The sequence below is a fragment of the Amphiprion ocellaris genome, chromosome 18 (assembly GCF_022539595.1).
Source record: "Amphiprion ocellaris isolate individual 3 ecotype Okinawa chromosome 18, ASM2253959v1, whole genome shotgun sequence".
NCBI classification, from domain to species: domain Eukaryota; kingdom Metazoa; phylum Chordata; class Actinopteri; family Pomacentridae; genus Amphiprion; species Amphiprion ocellaris.
The window spans coordinates 8,055,123-8,073,190 of record NC_072783.1 but is presented as its reverse complement, the minus strand read 5'-3'; the positions used below and the strand labels follow the sequence as shown (position 1 = coordinate 8,073,190).

The 18,068-nt window shown below is 38.2% G+C and overlaps 1 protein-coding gene across 3 annotated transcripts in view; it reads left to right on the top strand.

The window, feature by feature from the left end:
* Positions 1 to 18,068, top strand: part of grid1b (glutamate receptor, ionotropic, delta 1b) — a 693,674-nt gene that overhangs the window by 400,109 nt on the left and 275,497 nt on the right. For all 3 annotated transcript variants that reach the window (XM_055004576.1, XM_055004575.1, XM_055004577.1), the window contains one exon: positions 10,896 to 11,180. In XM_055004576.1, the coding sequence (XP_054860551.1) occupies positions 10,896 to 11,180 (285 nt within the window). The remainder of the gene's footprint in view (positions 1 to 10,895; positions 11,181 to 18,068) is intronic.

Sequence of the window (18,068 nt, the reverse complement as noted above, 5' to 3'; positions counted from 1 at the left end):
GATAACACTTAAAAATAATATCAAAGCTACAGGCTAGTTTAGCCAACAGAAGCAAGGAATTCAAGCTAACTAACTAGTGCTAAAGCAAGCTGATACAGCATAACATTATTAGCGTAATATAAAGTCAGCTACTTCATTAGCTAGTGCTACAGCAAGCTAATATAACACAACAGCCTTACCTACTTAGCTTTACCTAAAGTCAGCCAGTTTGTTAGCTAATGCTACATCATGCTAATCTAGCCCGTTATTTTCAGCTCAATTGAAGTCCCCTAGTTAGCTAGTGCTACAGCAAGCTAATATAGAAGAACATTATTAGCTTTACCTAAAGTCTGGCAGTTTATTAGCCCATGCTATATCAAGCTAATATAGCTAGATATTATGAGCTCAGCTGAAAGTCCCTTCGTTAGCTAGTGCTACAGCAAGCAGAACACTAGTTACTTAATGTATAATCATTTAGCTGTTTATGTGTCAGCAAGTTAATATAACATAACACGATTAGCTTAACAAAAAGTCAGCTACTTCTTTAGCTACTGTTACAGCAAGCTAATATAGCAAAACATTATTGGCTTTACCTAAAGTCAATTAGTTTGTTAGCTACTGTACAGCATGCTAATATAGCAGAACATCATTAGATTAGAATAAAGTCAACCAACTTGTTAGCTAGTGCTCTAGCAAGCTAATATTGCAGAACATTATGCATTTAACATGAAGCCAGCTAGTTTGATAGCTAGTGCTATACCAAGCTAAAATAGTGAACATTATTAGCTTTGCAAAGGTTAGCTAGTGCTATAGTAAGCTAATAAAGCATGATAACATTGACTTAACATAAAGTCAGTTAGTTAGCTAATGACACATCAAGCTAATAAAGCATAACGCAATTAACATATAATCAGCTGTTGGTGTTGGTGTGACAGCAAGTTAATATAGTGTAACATTCTTAGCTTAACATAAAGTCAGCTAAAGCTAAAATAGTGAACACTGTTAGATTTACAAAGGTTAGCTAGTTTATTAGCTAGTGCTGCAGCAAGCAAATAAAATATTAGTTAGCTTTTTAGAAAAATAAACTTTTTCTTTCCTGCTGATTCGCTTTCTATTATTTGTATGTACATAAAACTGGGTAAATCTTTAAAAGAATAGTTTTTTTTAAAAATTATTCACTATTTTTCAATCCATAATATTTAAAGTTTTTTTCTTCAAAATAAGGGCAGATATCTACATTTTTCTCAACTTATTCAGTTAAGAAAAACAGTGTGATTTTACAGTCAAACGTGGTAAAAGAATGACGGAATATTTGCAAAAATACAGATTTTTGATGTGAATGTTATTGACAGTGTTGGCCTGATTTTTGGTAAATTAATAATTTTTTCCCATGTTTTTATTAGTATCTGTCATTTAAGAAAACAGAAGTTAAAACCTCACAATTGATCAAAATCATTCATTTTCTGGTTAACTAATCGATTAATCAGCTTAAAGACACCTCCGGCATTTGAAAATGCCCCTTATTAGGACTTAAAACTGTGAGTTTCTTCCTGAAACTCGTTCTTCAATCTCCTTCTTCGGTTCAGTTGGCGGCCAAAGCAAGGCACCAAGCCGGAGGTTTGAATCCCAGCGGAGCCGCCGATCTGAAACTCCCTGAACTCACTTCTAAGGATCCTTTTAGCCCAAAGTATGAGGATGAAACAGAAGCTAAGAGAGACGTCAGGTTCAGAAGATCATGGGGAGATAGGAAGCTCAGAGTGGGAGGAAGGAGGACGATGAAAAGCCGACGGATGAAACGAAACAGGAGGAATCAGGGTGGCGAGGAATCAGACTGAGACGAGGCGAGACAGGCAGGAAATCACAGGAAGATGACCTTCAGTGGTCTTCTGTGTCCAGATAATGCAACTCTACGGCGACGCCGGTCTCATTTCTGTTTTGTTGTTCAACATTCTGCTGCGTTGTGATAAAATCAGGACTCTACAAGTCACTCAGCAACGAGGACGTCAGCTGCAGCATCAGCAGAACGCAGATTTTAATGCTAATTTCTGGCTGATAAGCTTCTTACAAACCTGCAGATTCATAATCTTCATTATCTGCTCAAATCTGAGTCAGTTAGATATAAATACCCAGAAAAATCACCAAAAATACATCCAGTTCTTCCCATATATGAACATTTTTAGTAATAATTGAGCTCTACGGAGTGAAACATGAATACATTGTGACTTGCTGAACACAGGATGCGGTATTCACTGTGCTGAAGTAGTTGCAGAGTAAGTAGAAGTTTCAAAACTTCCATTGAGGTGACGTCACCGTCCTCTCAAACAGGAAGCTTTTAGTTTGATGTAAACACTTCAGCAGTGAAGGTGTGTTTGTCCCGTGCTAAGTAGCAAACATTAGCATTAGCCATGCTAGCACGACGGCTTCGCTCTCCAAGTCTAGATACAAACTGTGGCAATGAAATGTACCCAAATGCAGCCTCACTTTAGCAGCCTGGTGCTTTACCCTGTGCAGCGGCCTGCTATTGTTGTGTACCGATGAAACTGCCAGGTGAGGGACGACTGAAGTTTTTAACGAAGGCTAAACTGTCATGTGAGGGATGACTCATGATAGCAATGATAGCTAAAGTGCCAGGTGAGAGATGACCAAAGGTGTTATTGGTTGTAAAGCTGCTAGCCAAAGGATGACTCCAGGTGGAAATAGTTGGGAAATTTCTAGGTTTCTCAAGCTATGAATATTTGCTAAACTATGACGTGAGGGATATTCAAGGCATTAAAGGTTGTGAAAGTGTGAGGGGAGGGATGATTTAAGTGTGACTGGCTGTCAAACTGCCAGGTGAGGAATAATTCAGTGTGCGAATTATTGTGAAACTTCCAGGTGAGGGATGAATCAAGACGTCAGTGGTTGTATAACTACTAGCTAAAAGATGACTCCAGGTTTTTGTTTTGTCCAAATGTAAAATGTATGAACACAATTTTGTCGTTAGCGATATGTCAGACACACAATGCTAAAGGACTAGCAGAGCTAATTTACACGCTTTTGAAGAGTTAAGAAAGACAGAGTCCACAAACATACACCTCAAATACACTTTTGCAGTATAGGAATGGAGTTTTGTGGAGACGTGGTTGAGATATCGGCCAAGTTTCTCCTCATGTTCGTGATGCAATTCGATGTAGGATTTTAAAACGTCTGGTCCGACCTTAGCTAACAACCCAACCCTTCCTCTGGTGCCGCCATCAGTCTGAACCAACAGTATCTTTTCTAAATAATTGCTGTTTAATACCTACCTCTACAAGAAATGAAAGAAGTTGATATTTTTGCAAAAATTAGGACTTTTTGAATGCTGTGATGCAAAATATGTCCATATTTATCGATGCAGTGTGCACAGGGAAACTGGAAAATGGTAAATAGATGACACTGCAGTGTCTTGAGATGGTTAATTCAATTAAAAATGGAGCCAGTGGGTGTTTCTGTGGCTCTCAGTATCACAAAACAAATCCTCAGTCATTACAAAGCACTTTGCATTCATATCTTAAAGAAAATACTGTGTTTGTTGGGGATTTCTGGCTGACGGTGGAGGACAAATAGTAATTAAGAGTCAATGAATCCCCTCATCTGGCTGCTTTGTCCCGTGCCACTGATCTGTTCAATAAGTCGCACTAATCCTTTTGTTTTGTTCTGCCGGCCTGGCGATCCGTTTCCTCCGCCATCGATTAGCTGTGCCTGCCCGGCCTCGGCGCCACACATCACCGAATCTCATTTCCGTCCTCATTGTGCCGCCGCGACACGAAAACAATCCGGCTGGCATCTTAATTCTGAGGAGGTGGAAGTTCTGCAGGTGATCTGATGGATCTGGAGAGAAAAACAGGGTTATTTTAATAATTAAAGGAAATAAAACAAGATATCTGAGGCTGAGGAGACTTTTAGAAGACAGGAAACTGGAAAAAAAAACATGCTTTTAACTGTATTTTTATCAGCAATTTACAGATTTTCTTTCCTGTTTTGTTAAGCTACTGTTAAAAAATTTTAAAATCACAGAAAACAAGTATTAATTTGCATGTTAACTGTCAAAACTGTAAATAATGTCTACATTAAAAATCTGCAAAAAAAAGAAATTTTTCTTTACAGATATTTCATGTGAAGATTTGAAAGATCATTTCTAAAAAGGAACAAAAAATGGTCAATACTTTAACTTTGGTTATCCTAAAGATAATAACTAGTAAATTTATTGAAAATAAAGCAATTTTTAAAAGGGTTTAAATAAATATTTTTTTAACATTTATGCATTTTACACACTTAAAAGTATTAATTTACATCGTAACTACTAAAAACAAAAAATGTTAAAAGTTGGTTAAACTTGTATAATAATATTCAATAAAAATAAATAACTATAAAAAATATGAATACATACACACACATATATATGTATATATAGAATAATTGTAATTTAATTTTAAATCTATTCACTGGTTTCTGCACTTGAATAATAATCTGCATGAAAACCTTGTGTTATAGAGGATCAGGTTGTGTCACTAGTGTGTAAAATAACATTAAAAACTTACTGGACCCTGGAATATTTTGAGTGTGAGGGGTATAGTCTGACATAGAGGGGTATAAAATAACCCAAATATTACCCTGGAGGGGTATAAAACAAGTTTGCATCACATGTTTCTCTCATAGTACTGAGCATGTGCAGATATTTTCCTCATTCACATTTGCAGCTGTAAATACTTGATTGAAACTGTATTTCAGAACCTTTTCTTCTGCATCTGCATCAAATTTGAGTGAATAAAACTGAATCAGTCAGAGCTGGGAGCGTTTAGTTTCTGGGAGCTCGTTCAGAAGCGATTTATCGCTGAAGAATCTGCAGTAATCAGCAGCCGGGCGGCCCGACAGCCATCTTTGTCTTCTTCTTCTCCTCTTTGTCTGAAGAGTCGTAAACGTCACTCGGCTTCATTTAGCGCTGATGAAGCTGTGACTCGCCGAGGACTCATGAGTCACGTTTCCGTCCAACAGCTTCTGTGTTTGTCTATTCTGCTGCTAAGTGGTCCACTCACAGCCAATCAGAAGCTCTGATGCAGTGAAACTTACCCAAAAGGATCCAAAAATGGTGCAAAATGACTCAAAATGACTTGAAACTTGTCCAAAATGAGACAAGTTTTCCAAAATGATCTCCAAAATTACTTAGAAATGTAAAAAATACTTGAAACTCAGCAAATATTTATTTAAAGTCATTCGTGTCTCAAATTACTCAGAATTGTCTGAAATGACTTGAAACTTGTCCGAATGGATTCAAAAATGGTGCAAAATGACTCAAAAGTGGTGCAAAATGATTCAAAGTGACTTGAAACTTGTCCAAAACGAGACAAGTTCTCCAAAATGAGCTCCAGAATTGCCTATAAATGGTCCAAAATGACTTGAAATTTGTATAAAATTACTCAAAACGTGTCTGAAATGACTGAAGTTGTGAAAAAAATAGAAAAACTGTGAAGAAACCTTAACTTTAAACTGGAATCTCTTCTCGAATTGATTCTATCTGCCTGATCATCTAATCACTGAGCGTAAAAACTAGGAAGCTTCCTTCCTGCTAAGCTGTAGGCCGACCTGAACCTCTGATATTAAACTCTTTTCTGGATTAGCGGCTCCTCCAGGCTCCTTTTAAACACTTAGAGAGTCCTTCCAGAGGTAAATCCATATCCTGACCTCAATCATCAGCAGAGTCTCGCTGATTTATTTTTATTAAACCGACCTGACGATCCCAATCTTATCTGGTGACAAAAATAAGAAAACATTTCCTAAATTAATACCAGATTATGCTGTAAATGCTTCAGTGTTCATTAGCTGCACTCGGCTCAGTTCCTCTCATTATCTCTGGGTTTTGTTGCCTCGTCATGGTTTCTGCTGCTGACGAAGCTTCAGCTCTTCTCCCCTGATGGAGATGTATTCTGCCGACGATCTGAACTCGGTTTGTTCTCGGCTCGGAGACGCTCGGCTCGAGTTCAGCCAAGTTTGACTCATCAAACATTAACCTGCAGCGTCCGGCCAGATGTTCTGCTTCTCTGCTTGTTTTTTGAACCAGGAATCCCCCTGAACGTGTTGTTTTTCTCGCTGCTCACTGAGCTTCTCTTGACCTTTACGTCCGGACAGATCTAACCGGAGATGAAAGCTTTAAACCGGCTGTCTGGGGAAAACTCACCTCAAGGGAAACATGCGTCTTAAATAGCTGAAGAAGTCCAACAAAGACTCATATTTACCCACATTAGACCTAAACTAACCAACCAAAACTCCAACAAAGACTCATATTACCCACGCTAGACCCTAACTAACCAACCAAAACTCCAACAAATACTCACATTACCCACGCTAGACCCTAACTAACCAACCTAAACTCCAACTAAGACTCATATTACCCACATTGGACCTAAACTAACCAATCTGACACTTTTTACATCAAATCTTGCCTTTTAAAAATACTCTAAACTGCAAAAAACAGCAAAAACGCTTCAAGCAAAATGTAATTTTGTCCTGAAAAACCTTCTCAAGCATGAATAATTTCTTCATGTTTCTGTTTGGACACCGTCAGACAGTAAAAGGTCACTATTCATGGAGACATCTGTGCAGTTCTACTGTAGAATGTGTAAAAACAGTGTCAGTCCACAGTGTAAAAATGCATTAATTTCACAATAAAAGCTGTAAAACTGCAATAGTTGCATATTTATTTATTTGTTTTGTACTGTTTTTGTCTATTGACCTTCCGCTATGTCAATTCACATGTAAAAATAGCAACAAAGTCCACTTAAGGAGGATGAAGGGGTCGAGGTGGGATCAACCAAACACAGGAGTTCCACTTTTAACATTGTTTTGTAGTGTTTTCACTTCCTGTTTACTGTTTTCAGTCACTGTTTTCTTTTTGTTCACGCCACAAAACTACTTAATTAAGTTAAAGCACCAAAACTAGTCGGTTAAAGATCATGGTTTGGGTTAAAATGCACAAGTTCAAATGCTTTTCAGTTGCTATTTGAAGCTGTTTTCAGCTACAGTTTTCAGTCGCTGTTTTGTATCTTTTTCAGGTTATTTTTTTAGGACTCCGCTTTCAGTCACTGTTTTCAGTCATTTTCAGTTGCTGTTTTAATATTGTTTTGTACCGTTTTCAGTCACTCTTTCATTTTCAGTAGTTTTTTTCCCCTTTTGTTTACACTAACTCAAGTTAAAGCATCAAAACTAGTTTTCAGTCGCTGTTTTCAGTCGTTTTTTGTCATTTTATCAGACAGAGTTTTCAGTCACTGCTTTCGGTCTCTGTTTTCACTGTTTTTAGTCACTGTTTTCATTCATTTTCAGTCCTTGTTTTTTGTCTCTGATTATTATCATTTTCAGCCATTTTTTAGATATTGTTTTCACTTGCTGTTCTCTGTCTTCTGTCGTTTTTAGTTGTTTTTTTTGAGACACTGCTTTCGGGTCCTGCTTTCTGTCTCTATTTTCCATCATTTTCAGCTGCTGTTTTCAGTCTCTGGTTTCTATCTTTGTTTTCATTTGCACTTTTCTGTTGCTGTTTTTTTTCAGTAATTCTATACTACCATTATCCGTCTCTGTTTTCGCTCTACGTTTTGATTCATTTTCTGTCTTAATATCGAAATCATCATCTATGCTGCCGAATTTATCCTGATATTAACAGAAGATTATGCAACAAAAGAAGCTTGTGGTGATTTAGTTTATCCAAAAGATAACAGCTCTAACTTTACTGTTTACAATTTTCTCAGCACTTTCTGCAGCGCATGTAGCAGAGCATGCAGTGGTGCGGAGTCAAGCAGCATCTTTATTGTAAGCGGCTAACTAGTTTGCTTTTAAAAATGTTTTACTCCTTAAAATTGGCGTTGGTCCCCAAAAAAATCCTGTATCAGTCTGTTTCTAATTTTAAATACGTGTTTTTTTTTCTGTCTTCAGTGGCAGTTTTTTGTTTCCAGATGCTATTTTTAGTCATTTCTTGCCACTAGTTGCTGTTGTTTATGCAACAAAACTACTTGGTTTATTTCAGAAAAAGATCATAGTTTGGTTAAAAATACTGAATACGAAGCTCCAGTTGTTTTTAAAGAATAGCCCCAAACATCTGTACACATCTGACAGTTTTTTGCAACTTTTTTTGTGAAAATAATGAGTTTTGTGCTGCAGAACAACAAAACTATGACCAGTTTTTGCACATATGGGCTGTTTGAACACACATTCCTCAGGTAAATATAATTTTACAGACAACAAATGTTGAAAACAACATTAAAATATGTTTAAAATATGTCTTCCAGGTGAACTTAAACTGTTGTCGTCTGCACTTTTAACCTCCTGCTCTGACTTCTGTTGGGTTTGATGAAGCTGCTTCAAAGTGAGGAAACCCGGAGAGGACGATTAGCCGTTAGCGCCGTGCTAACTCAGCACTGTTCTCCTGGAAAACCTTCATATCTGAGGCGCTCTGAGGAGGTGATTCTGGATGTAACGGTCTCAGCAGGAGCTTCCAGGCAGCACTTAGAGATATTACAGACCTGCAGCCGCCTTTGGAGGCCGGACTGGGCAGCTTTTATAGGAAACCAGCGAGAACAAAGTGTAGAAATACAGAAATATATCGGCTGCATACTGTTATTTGCATCCCTAAAGGATAAACGCCGATGCTGTTTGTGTTCAGGTGAGAGTCACATCTTCTTCAGGGATAAAACATTTTTTAAAGTCGTCAGCAGGCACTATGTAGGGCAGCTTGCAGCAGGGACCTACCGGCAGATATCAGTAGATTTAAAGTTCCTCTGGACTCTGTGGTGCATTCAGGAACACATTTTGCAGAGCTGGGAGGAAGCATGGAAACAGGCCTGGAAGCTAGTGGAGTTTAGGAGGCTGGAAACAAAGGAAATGTCCTGAAAGATGGACTGAAGGAGGATAAAACTTCAGGTAGTGTGACGTCAGAGGCGACTTCATTGCTGGTTTGTGATGCTAACTCATGCTAATGGATGGATTTTGATGATATGTCTTGCTAGCAGTGAATAAAATGCACCTGATTGGGGATTTGTGTCGTCTCTGGGTTGGAAACAACTCTGGAACTTGTGAATCTGAACAACATTTGCACAGTTGACATCAGAATGCAGATATTTGTGGTTGTTTGGAGCGTTTGTTGGCGTTGGTTGTGATCTCAGATTCATTTTAACCTCTCTTTATATATGTGTATATACGTATATATTTGGTACTTTTATCTCTTTAAAAGCCAGAGTTTGTCATCTCGCTGATGTTTAGTTCGGTTTACATGAGGTCGTTCACCTCTTTACATCTGCATTTTACTTCTTGCACTTAAATTTGACCTGCTTTGTGTGAATGTGGCTCTTTTTTTATCCACATTTTGCTCATTTACATGCAGACTGAAAGGACTCCTCTCGTTGTGAACTCGCTGTTCCATTTCTTTATGTGTGGGCTCGGTGTCTTTGATATTTTCTGCTCTTGTGTTTCTAAACTTTGTAGAAACGCTTCTAAGACAGAGATTAAGCCTGGGCTGAAACTGAAACGGCTGTGAAATTTCAATTTTTGGCTAATTGTGAGTCATTTTGGAGATGTTTTGTGCCATTTTGGACAAGTTTTAGGTCCTTTATGTCTAAATTTTGTATAATTGTGGTCTTTTTGGACAGATTTGATATAATTATGGGCAGTTTTGTGTCAATATGATCATGTTTTAAGTCTATTTGGACGTATTTTACGTCTTTTATGTCGAAGTTTAGTATCACTGTTGTCTTTTTGGACAGATTTTACGTCATTATGGGAAGTTTAGTGTCAAGATGATCATGTTGTTTCAGTCATTTTGGACCATTTTAGGTCTTCTATGTCTATGTTTAAGTCTTTTTGGATAAGTTTTAGGTCTTTTATGTTTAAGTTTAGAATCACTGTGGTTGTTTTGGACAGATTTTATGTCATTATGTTCAGTTTTGTGTCAAGATGATCTCGTTTTAAATCATTTTGGACCATTTTAGGTCTTTTATGTCTAAATTTAGTACCACTGTGATCTTTTTGGACAAATTTTATGTCATTATGGGCATTTTTTTTTGCCAATATGAGAATGTGTTAAGTCATTTGGACAAGTTTTGAGCTGATTTAAACTGATTTTGTGTCATATTGGTCATATTTTAGGTCATTCTGGACAAAACTGGAGTAATCTTGGACAAATTCTTTTTTAAGTATCTAAAGAATGTGGAGCCTCTATTTCTTTCTGTAATGGTACCTGTAGACAGGCGGACAAATTTTGGACATATTCCAGTTAGTCAAAGAAATTCAGCTTGTTTTTCTTCTTTATTAGTGCAGAATTATATATTGCAGCGAGGAAAAATGACAGTGTAACCTGGAGTTCAGAGGATTAAACTGAATTTCTCAGGTGGTAGATTTACTTCTGTATGTCGTACAGTGTTTTATTCTGTAAGCTCTCTAACCTGGAAGTGTCTTCAAGCTTCATGCATGAATCCAATTATTCTCATTATTATTTGCGTCCATGCTGAGGAGGAGCTCAGCGACAGTTTGTGGATATTTGAGATGATGTGTGGACGGCCGTGGCATGAATCTGCCAATCAACCCAGTGAGTTTTAACCCGTATTAACGGTAGATGTGGCCTGCTTAACCAACCGTGTCGTCTCTCCTGGATCCAGAGACAAAGTACAGGTTTAGGAGTCTAGAAGTAGGTCAGGCTGGAGTAAACCGTGGTGTTACCTGTCAGACGCTTCAGCAGATTTATGATGATGTCACCTAATGCCTGGCAGCAGAACGCAGTAAGAGGTCAAGACATCATTTAGCATCAGAGCAGCTCTGCAGCCTCCCAGCTCCTTGCTATTCTTCACTTCCTGTCTTTGATTCAGTTCCATTCTCTTCAACAAATTATGGTAAAATGAACCTCCTGTGTGCTCCCCCTGCAGCCTGCGAGCTGATGAACCAGGGCATCCTGGCGCTGGTCACTTCCACCGGCTGCGCCTCGGCCAGCGCCCTGCAGTCTCTGACGGACGCCATGCACATCCCTCACCTGTACATCCAGAGGAACAGCGAGGGGTCGCCCCGGACCGCCTGCCGCTTCAACCCCAGCCCCGGAGGGCAGCGCTACACGCTGGCCGCCCGGCCGCCCGTCCGCCTCAACGACGTGATGCTGACGCTGGTGGACGAGCTGCGGTGGCAGAAGTTCATCGTGTTCTATGACATCGAATACGGTGAGTCTCCAGAAGGTCTGCAGCCGCCGAGCTGCATGGATCTAGGAGCTTAGTGGACGAAACTCGAGTTAAATTAGTTTTTGTTTGATGGCAGTGGCGTAGGACTGGTCCTTTTAACACATCTGGATTTGTGGATTTCAAGTACATACAGAAGGTCTGCAGCCGCTGAGCTGGATGGTTCTGGCTTTGCAAATTGAGATTTTGGTGTTTTTTTGAACTTTTAAACGAAAGAAGTACTGAATGTTTATTTTAGTGGACAAACTTTGATTTAAACATTGGTTTTGCTTGATGTTAATGTTGTATTCAGTTATTTTGGCACATCTGGATATGCAGATTTCATGTACGTTGAGTGTTCAGAAGGTCTGCAGCCGCTGAGCTGCACAGTTCTGACCTTGCATAGTGAGATATCGGTGCATTCTGGGAGTTTCATAGGAGCTTTGGTGAAAGAAAGTACTGAAGGTTTTGTTTCAGTAGCCAAACCTCGAGTTAAACTTTATTTTTGTTGTGGAACCGGCCATTTTGGCATATTTGGATTTGTGAATTTCGAGTACATGGAGTGTTCAGAAGGTCTGCAGCTGCCGAGCTGCACGGTTTTGGCTTTGCAAAGTGAGATTTTGGTGGGTTTTTGGAGTTTTAGATGAATGTTGCTGAAGCAGAGTCCTGAAAGTTTGTTTTTAGTGGAAAAAGCTTGGAATAAACTTTGGTTTTATTTAGCTTAAGTGGTTGTAAAATCAGCCATTTTGGCACATCTGGATTTATGGAAGCTCTTTTTAATGAAGTCTGGTTATGTTGTTATATTATTACTTTGCCTGACGATGACGTTATCTAGGACCCTAAAACCATTTTGAAATACAGAAAAGCTTTAATTGTTTGATTTTGATTTGGTTTGTTCAGATTTATGTCAAAGGAATTGAAGATATGTGTGCAGGGCTTCTGCAGCCATTTTTAATGCTAAAATCTTCATGTTTCCAAACACTTTGGATTATAATGTGAAATCTTTTGGAATTCCATTTTCTTCTGGTTTTGGCGTGACGTCTGATTTTATTCGCTCTGTTTCCCTGCTGTTGGTTTGATGCATGCTTACTCATATTTAAAACAGCTGCTTCAGCATTTGTTATTGTGCATGAACAGTGACATCGGCCACAGTTATTTATAATTATGATGGTGTTTGATTGTTTTAAATGGTCCAAACTGAATTACAGAAGTCTCTAGCTGTCATTTTAACTGCTCAGAATGATGTTACAGGTGAAAATTCTGACTTGTTGATCAGTATTTTAAGTTCCAGATAGTCTAACTTGACTATTAAATGTTAAACTGTCTGAGGAGGGATGTCAAGACTGCATTCTAAGTGTCTGATTAGTGGCAACTATCATTTTGACTGTGGTTTTTACTGGTCAGAATGACATTGTTGAAGTCTGTAATTAAAATTTTTGACAGTCAACAGCTCAGCACTTCACTATGTTTGGTTTAAACCATTTACTGACCAGTAGCTGCATATCTCAGAATCCTACCAGGCTTCAAAAAGCATATCTCTAATATAATTTTAGTCCAGACATCTGAGAAACTTATGAAGAACAGGTAGAACCTTCAATTCAAGTCTGTAGTTAACTGAAAACCAGCACAACAATCTAAAAACTAGACTGATTTGTCATTTCTCTTGGTGATTATCAGTGTTCTTGCAGCAGCGTTTTGAATGATTTGCAAACATCTAACGGTCTTATTGAGGAGAGCATGAAATAGAAGCATAAATGAGCTTCATTAAGTCTAGTTGAGACATGAAGTGTCCAATTGTGTCTGTTTTTAAGACAACACAGGGTTTCCTACTCATGCTGGTGTTTCTACCTCTGGCAGTTGCAGCTCTTCTAAATTTAGTATTTTCCTGTCAAGTCTGTGTCTTTACAATTACAATCTCATTTTAAGGCTCCAAACAACCCTGTTGATCTTTTAATGGTGGTTGTAGTCTTTTATTGGTGATTTTGGGGCTTTTAGTGGTTATTTTGGTCATTTTTTTAATTGATTTTGTGTCTTTTAATGGGAATTTTGGTCTTTTGTGGTGATTTTGGGTCTTTCAATGTTAATGCTGGGCTTGTTTTTTTATTGATTTTGTGTCTTTGAGTGGTAATTTTGGTATTTAGTAATGATTTTGGAACTTTGAGTAGTAATTTTGGTCTGTTTGTCATCGTTTTGAGTCATTTAGTGGTCATTTTGGTTTTTTTTTGGTGATTTTGTGTCTTTGAGTGGTAATTTTGGTATTTAGTAATGATTTTGGAACTTTGAGTAGTAATTTTGGTCTGTTTGTCATCGTTTTGAGTCTTTTAGTGGTCATTTTGGGTTTTTTTTGGTGATTTTTTGTCTTTTAGTGGTAATTTTGGTCTTTTGTAGTTATTTTAAGGCATTTAGTGATATTTTTTGGTCTTTTTTGGTGATTTGGGTTGTTTTAGAGGTACTTTTGATCTTTTTCAGTGATTTTGTGTCTTTTAGTGGTACTTTTGTTCTTTTTGTGGTGATTTTTGGGTTTTTAGTGGTAATTTTTTAGTGGTATTTTTTGGTGACATGGGGTCTTTTTTGGTGATTTTGTATATTTTAATGGTAATTTTGGTCTTTTTAAAATTGATTTTGGATCTTTTAGTGTTAATTTTGGTCTTTTTTTTTGTGATTTGGGGGCTTTTATGGGTAACTTTGGTCTTTTAGTGGTGATTTTGGTCTTGTCGTGATAATTTTGGTCTTTTGTGGTAATTTTGAGTCTTTCGTGGTAATTTTGGTCTTTTTTGATGATTTTGTGTCCTTTAGTGTTAATTTAGGTCTTTTTTTTATCGATTTTGTGTCTTTTAGTGGGAATTTGGGTCTTTTTGTGGTGATTTTAGGTCTTTTAGGGGTAATTTGGGTCTTTTTGTGGTCATTTTGGGGCTTTTAGTGGTAATTTTGGTCTTTTTTTTTGGTGATTTTGTGTCCTTGAGTGATGATTTTGGTTATTTTGGGAAAATTTCTTGCCAAATTCTACTGATTCTTGCCTTAAAGTTGGCCTTTCATGGTGGTTTTGTGTGTTTTCTGTTGTTTTCACATCTCTTTGTGGTAATTTCGCATCTTTTTTGCTTCCTGCTCATGCTGGTGTTGCTACCTCTGGCGGTGGCAGCTCCTCTATATTTAGCATTTTCCTGTCAGGTCTCCATCTTTACAATTACAATCTCATTTTAAGGCTCCAAACAACACCGTCAATCTGGCTTTAAATCCATTTGTTTTCGGGTGCATTCTTTCAGCTTTCCTTTACCTCGTTTTGTGAAATCACATGGGAAACATGCAGCCTAATAATTGAAAAAGCATTAGGAACAACTCCGGGCTGCCTGAATGATTTTCAGTGCTTTCTGGCCCAGAACGGCGTTCAATGCTGCAGCAGAAACTTCTGCTATCGACTCCTCCATCCGCCATATTTGTTTGGTACGTCTCGCTTAGACTGTATCTTAATGAAATCACATTAGGCTCGATGGATTTTTGAGCGTAATCTATACAGGATGGTGGCAATTACAATATAAGGATATAGACAGATGCAGGCATTTAGACGCTCTTATCCGGAGTGATTTAGGGTAAGTGCATCCGCAGCATCTGAATCCTTTAATAACCAACCAGGAACTGGGTGAGCATTAAAGGACAACAAGAGCAGAACTTTTCTTTTTAGCAGCGCATCAACGGAGCGTGAAGAATTTCTTAAATACCTCCTTTTAAATGCCTCTGAGCAGCTGTTATACTAAGCTATGTTCTCGCCTCCTCCTGACCTCTCATTTCCAGGATGGATTTGGGATATTTGACTATTTCTGCAGAGCTTTCAGGTATTTTTACTGATCACAAGTTTGCTTTATTTGTATCTGTATGTTTTAAGACTGTAGGGAACCAAAGAAAATCTTGGACAACTGAAATTGAACCTATTTTTCAACCAGTATATTACAATATATACAATATTCTGCAGGTTATCTGTACCTAAACGCACTGAGTTCACTCTATCTGCAGCTTTATTAGCCAAAATTAATCCTAAATCAACATAAAAATCTACTTTTTGAAGCATATTTAATCCTTTAAACTTGGTTATTTTATGTTGTTACCATAGTTTTCCAAAATAAAACCATATCAGCCCAACAACTATTGAAGAACACAGACACATGTTTTTGTGATGATTTCACACTTTTATTCTGGTGATTTAGAGTTCTTGTGATGACATCGGTCCTTCTATGGTGAATTTGTGTCTCTTAGAGGTAATTTTGGTCATTTATTCAGTTGTTTTGGGGTCTTTTATTAGTAATTTTGGTCTTTTAGTGGTAATTTTGGTCTTTTTGGTGATTTTGTGCTTTTTTAGTGGTGATTGCATGCTTTTTCAGACAATTTAAAATCCTTGTAAAGATATTGGTCTTTTCGTATTGATTTTGGGTCTTCTAGTGGTCTTTTTTGGTGAGTTTGGGTCTTTTATTGGTAATTTTGGTCTGTTTTGATTATTTTGGGGCTTTTAGTGGTAATTTTGGTCTTTATTTTGTTATTTTGGATTATTTACTGATAATTTCGGTCTTCTTTGTGGTGATTTTGCTGTTTAAATTCTGATTTTTATACTTTTTTTCTAGTGATGTAGCATCTTTTTGTGATGATTTTGAGGTGTAGGAGCTAAGAGAATCTAATAAGAGCTAACAGGAGCTTTCATGAGCTAACAGAGGACGGCTGGAGGTTTTCTAAACCTTAAAAGAGCAAACTGGAGGTTATAGGAGCCTTATTTAGCTAATTTGAGCTAACCAGAGCTAGCAGGATCGATCAAGAGCTGACAAGAGACATTAGGAGCTGTCTTTAGCCAACTGGAGCTAATGTGACCTTTCTTTAGCTAATTGAAGCTAACCAGCGCCATCAGAAAATGACAAGAGCTAACACGATTCATCCGGTGCTAACACAGGGCACTTGCATGTTTCTGAAACTCAAAGGAGGAAACTGGAGGTTATAGGAGCTTTATTTAGCTAACTTAAGCTAAAAGGAGCTAGCAAGAGCAAAGAGGATCAATCAAGAGCTGACAAGAGACATTAGGGGCTATCTTTAGACAACAGAAGCTAATGGGACCTTTCTTTTGCTAACAGGTGTCATTAGGACTGAACAGGAAGTGCCAGGAGCTTTCTGGAGACAATAGAAGATAATAAGCGCTAACAAGAACTGTCCGGAGCTATCTGCAGCTAAACAAAGCTAAATGGAGCTAATGTGACCTTTCTTTAGCGAATAGGAGCTAACCAGAGCTTTCAGAAAATGACAAGAGCTAACAAGAGCTAAGACAATTCATCCAGATCTAACAGAGGGCACCTGGTTTCTGAAACTCAAGGGAACAAACTGGAGGTTATAGAAGCTTTATTTGGCTAATTTGAGCTAACTGGAGCTAGCAAGAGCTAAGAGGATCAATCAAGGGCTGACAAGAGACATTAGGAGCTATCTTTAGCCGACTGGAGCTAATAGGACCTTTCTTTTGCTAACAGGTGTCATTAGGAATTGTCAGGAGCTATCTGGAGGTAACTAAAGCTAACAGGAGCTAACAAGAACTATCCGGAGCTATCTGCAGCTAAACAGAGCTAACTGGAGCTAATGTGACCTTTCTTTAGCTAATCGGAGCTAACCAGAGCCATCAGAAAATGACAAGAGCTAACACGATTCATCCGGTGCTAACACAGGGCACTTGCATGTTTCTGAAACTCAAAGGAGGAAACTGGAGGTTATAGGAGCTTTATTTAGCTAACTTAAGCTAAAAGGAGCTAGCAAGAGCAAAGAGGATCAATCAAGAGCTGACAAGAGACATTAGGGGCTATCTTTAGACAACAGAAGCTAATGTGACCCTTCTTTTGCTAACAGAGGACCAAACAGGATGTGTCAGGAGCTCTGTGGAGGTATCAGAAGCTAACAGGAGCTAATGTGACCTTTCTTCAGCTAACAGGTGTCATTAGGACAGGAAGTGTCAGGAGCTTTCTGGAGGCTAGACAGAAGCTAAGAGGCGCTAACAGATTACTGGCAGACGGATGTTATAGGTCACTGAGAAGCCACAGCTCCAGTATGTGGCTTCACAAAGTGAAATATGAAGATTTCTGCTGAGCTAATATCAGCTCCTCCACCGCTGGAGCTTCCATTTATTCCAAGGTGCACAACAGAAGCTAATTGCTCGTAGCCGCTGTGCAGTCAGATAGTCGTGCAACATAAAGCTTCCTGCCTTCATGTAATGAGCAACCGCTGAACAACAAGACTTAATCTGTGCAGCTTGTTTCAGCTCCTCCTCATTTTTACAGCTTCTCTAACGTGCACAAAGAGCTTTATGCCTCCATTATTCTGCTTTGTTTGCTCCTCGCTCATAGCTGCCTTTTGTTTTTGCTGCTGTTGCAAAGACAAAATGAATTTTAATAAGAGGAGAAGTGGTTTTGATCGCTGAGGCTTTTTTTTTTCGATTGTTGGTGCTAGAAAAACAATATTAAAGTGCTGTTATCCACACAGAAGTGACTAAATACAGTCAGAAATACAGACATGGATGGGCTTGTTTTCCGTTTTGAACCCAGTCGGAGCGAAGTCGACAGATTTAAACAAGTGTTGAGCTCAAATTGAAGCTCTGATCTGGAGCAGGTCGGCAGGAAATCCTCGAAAAATGATGTTGGATGTTTTGAGTACACCTTTATTCATATATTGATGGTTGAAGAGTATTTTGAGTCTTGTTTTGATGCTGATTTGTACTTTAACAATACTGAATAATCCTGTAGACCTCCTATCTACACTTTCACTCCTGTTGGAGGTCTACAGCATCTTTTTTTGTAGTCACAAAATTTCCAAATAGCAGATAGTTTTTCTCAGTCACGTCTTGCTTTTTCAGACTTTTTGTCCTGTTCTTTCTAAATTATA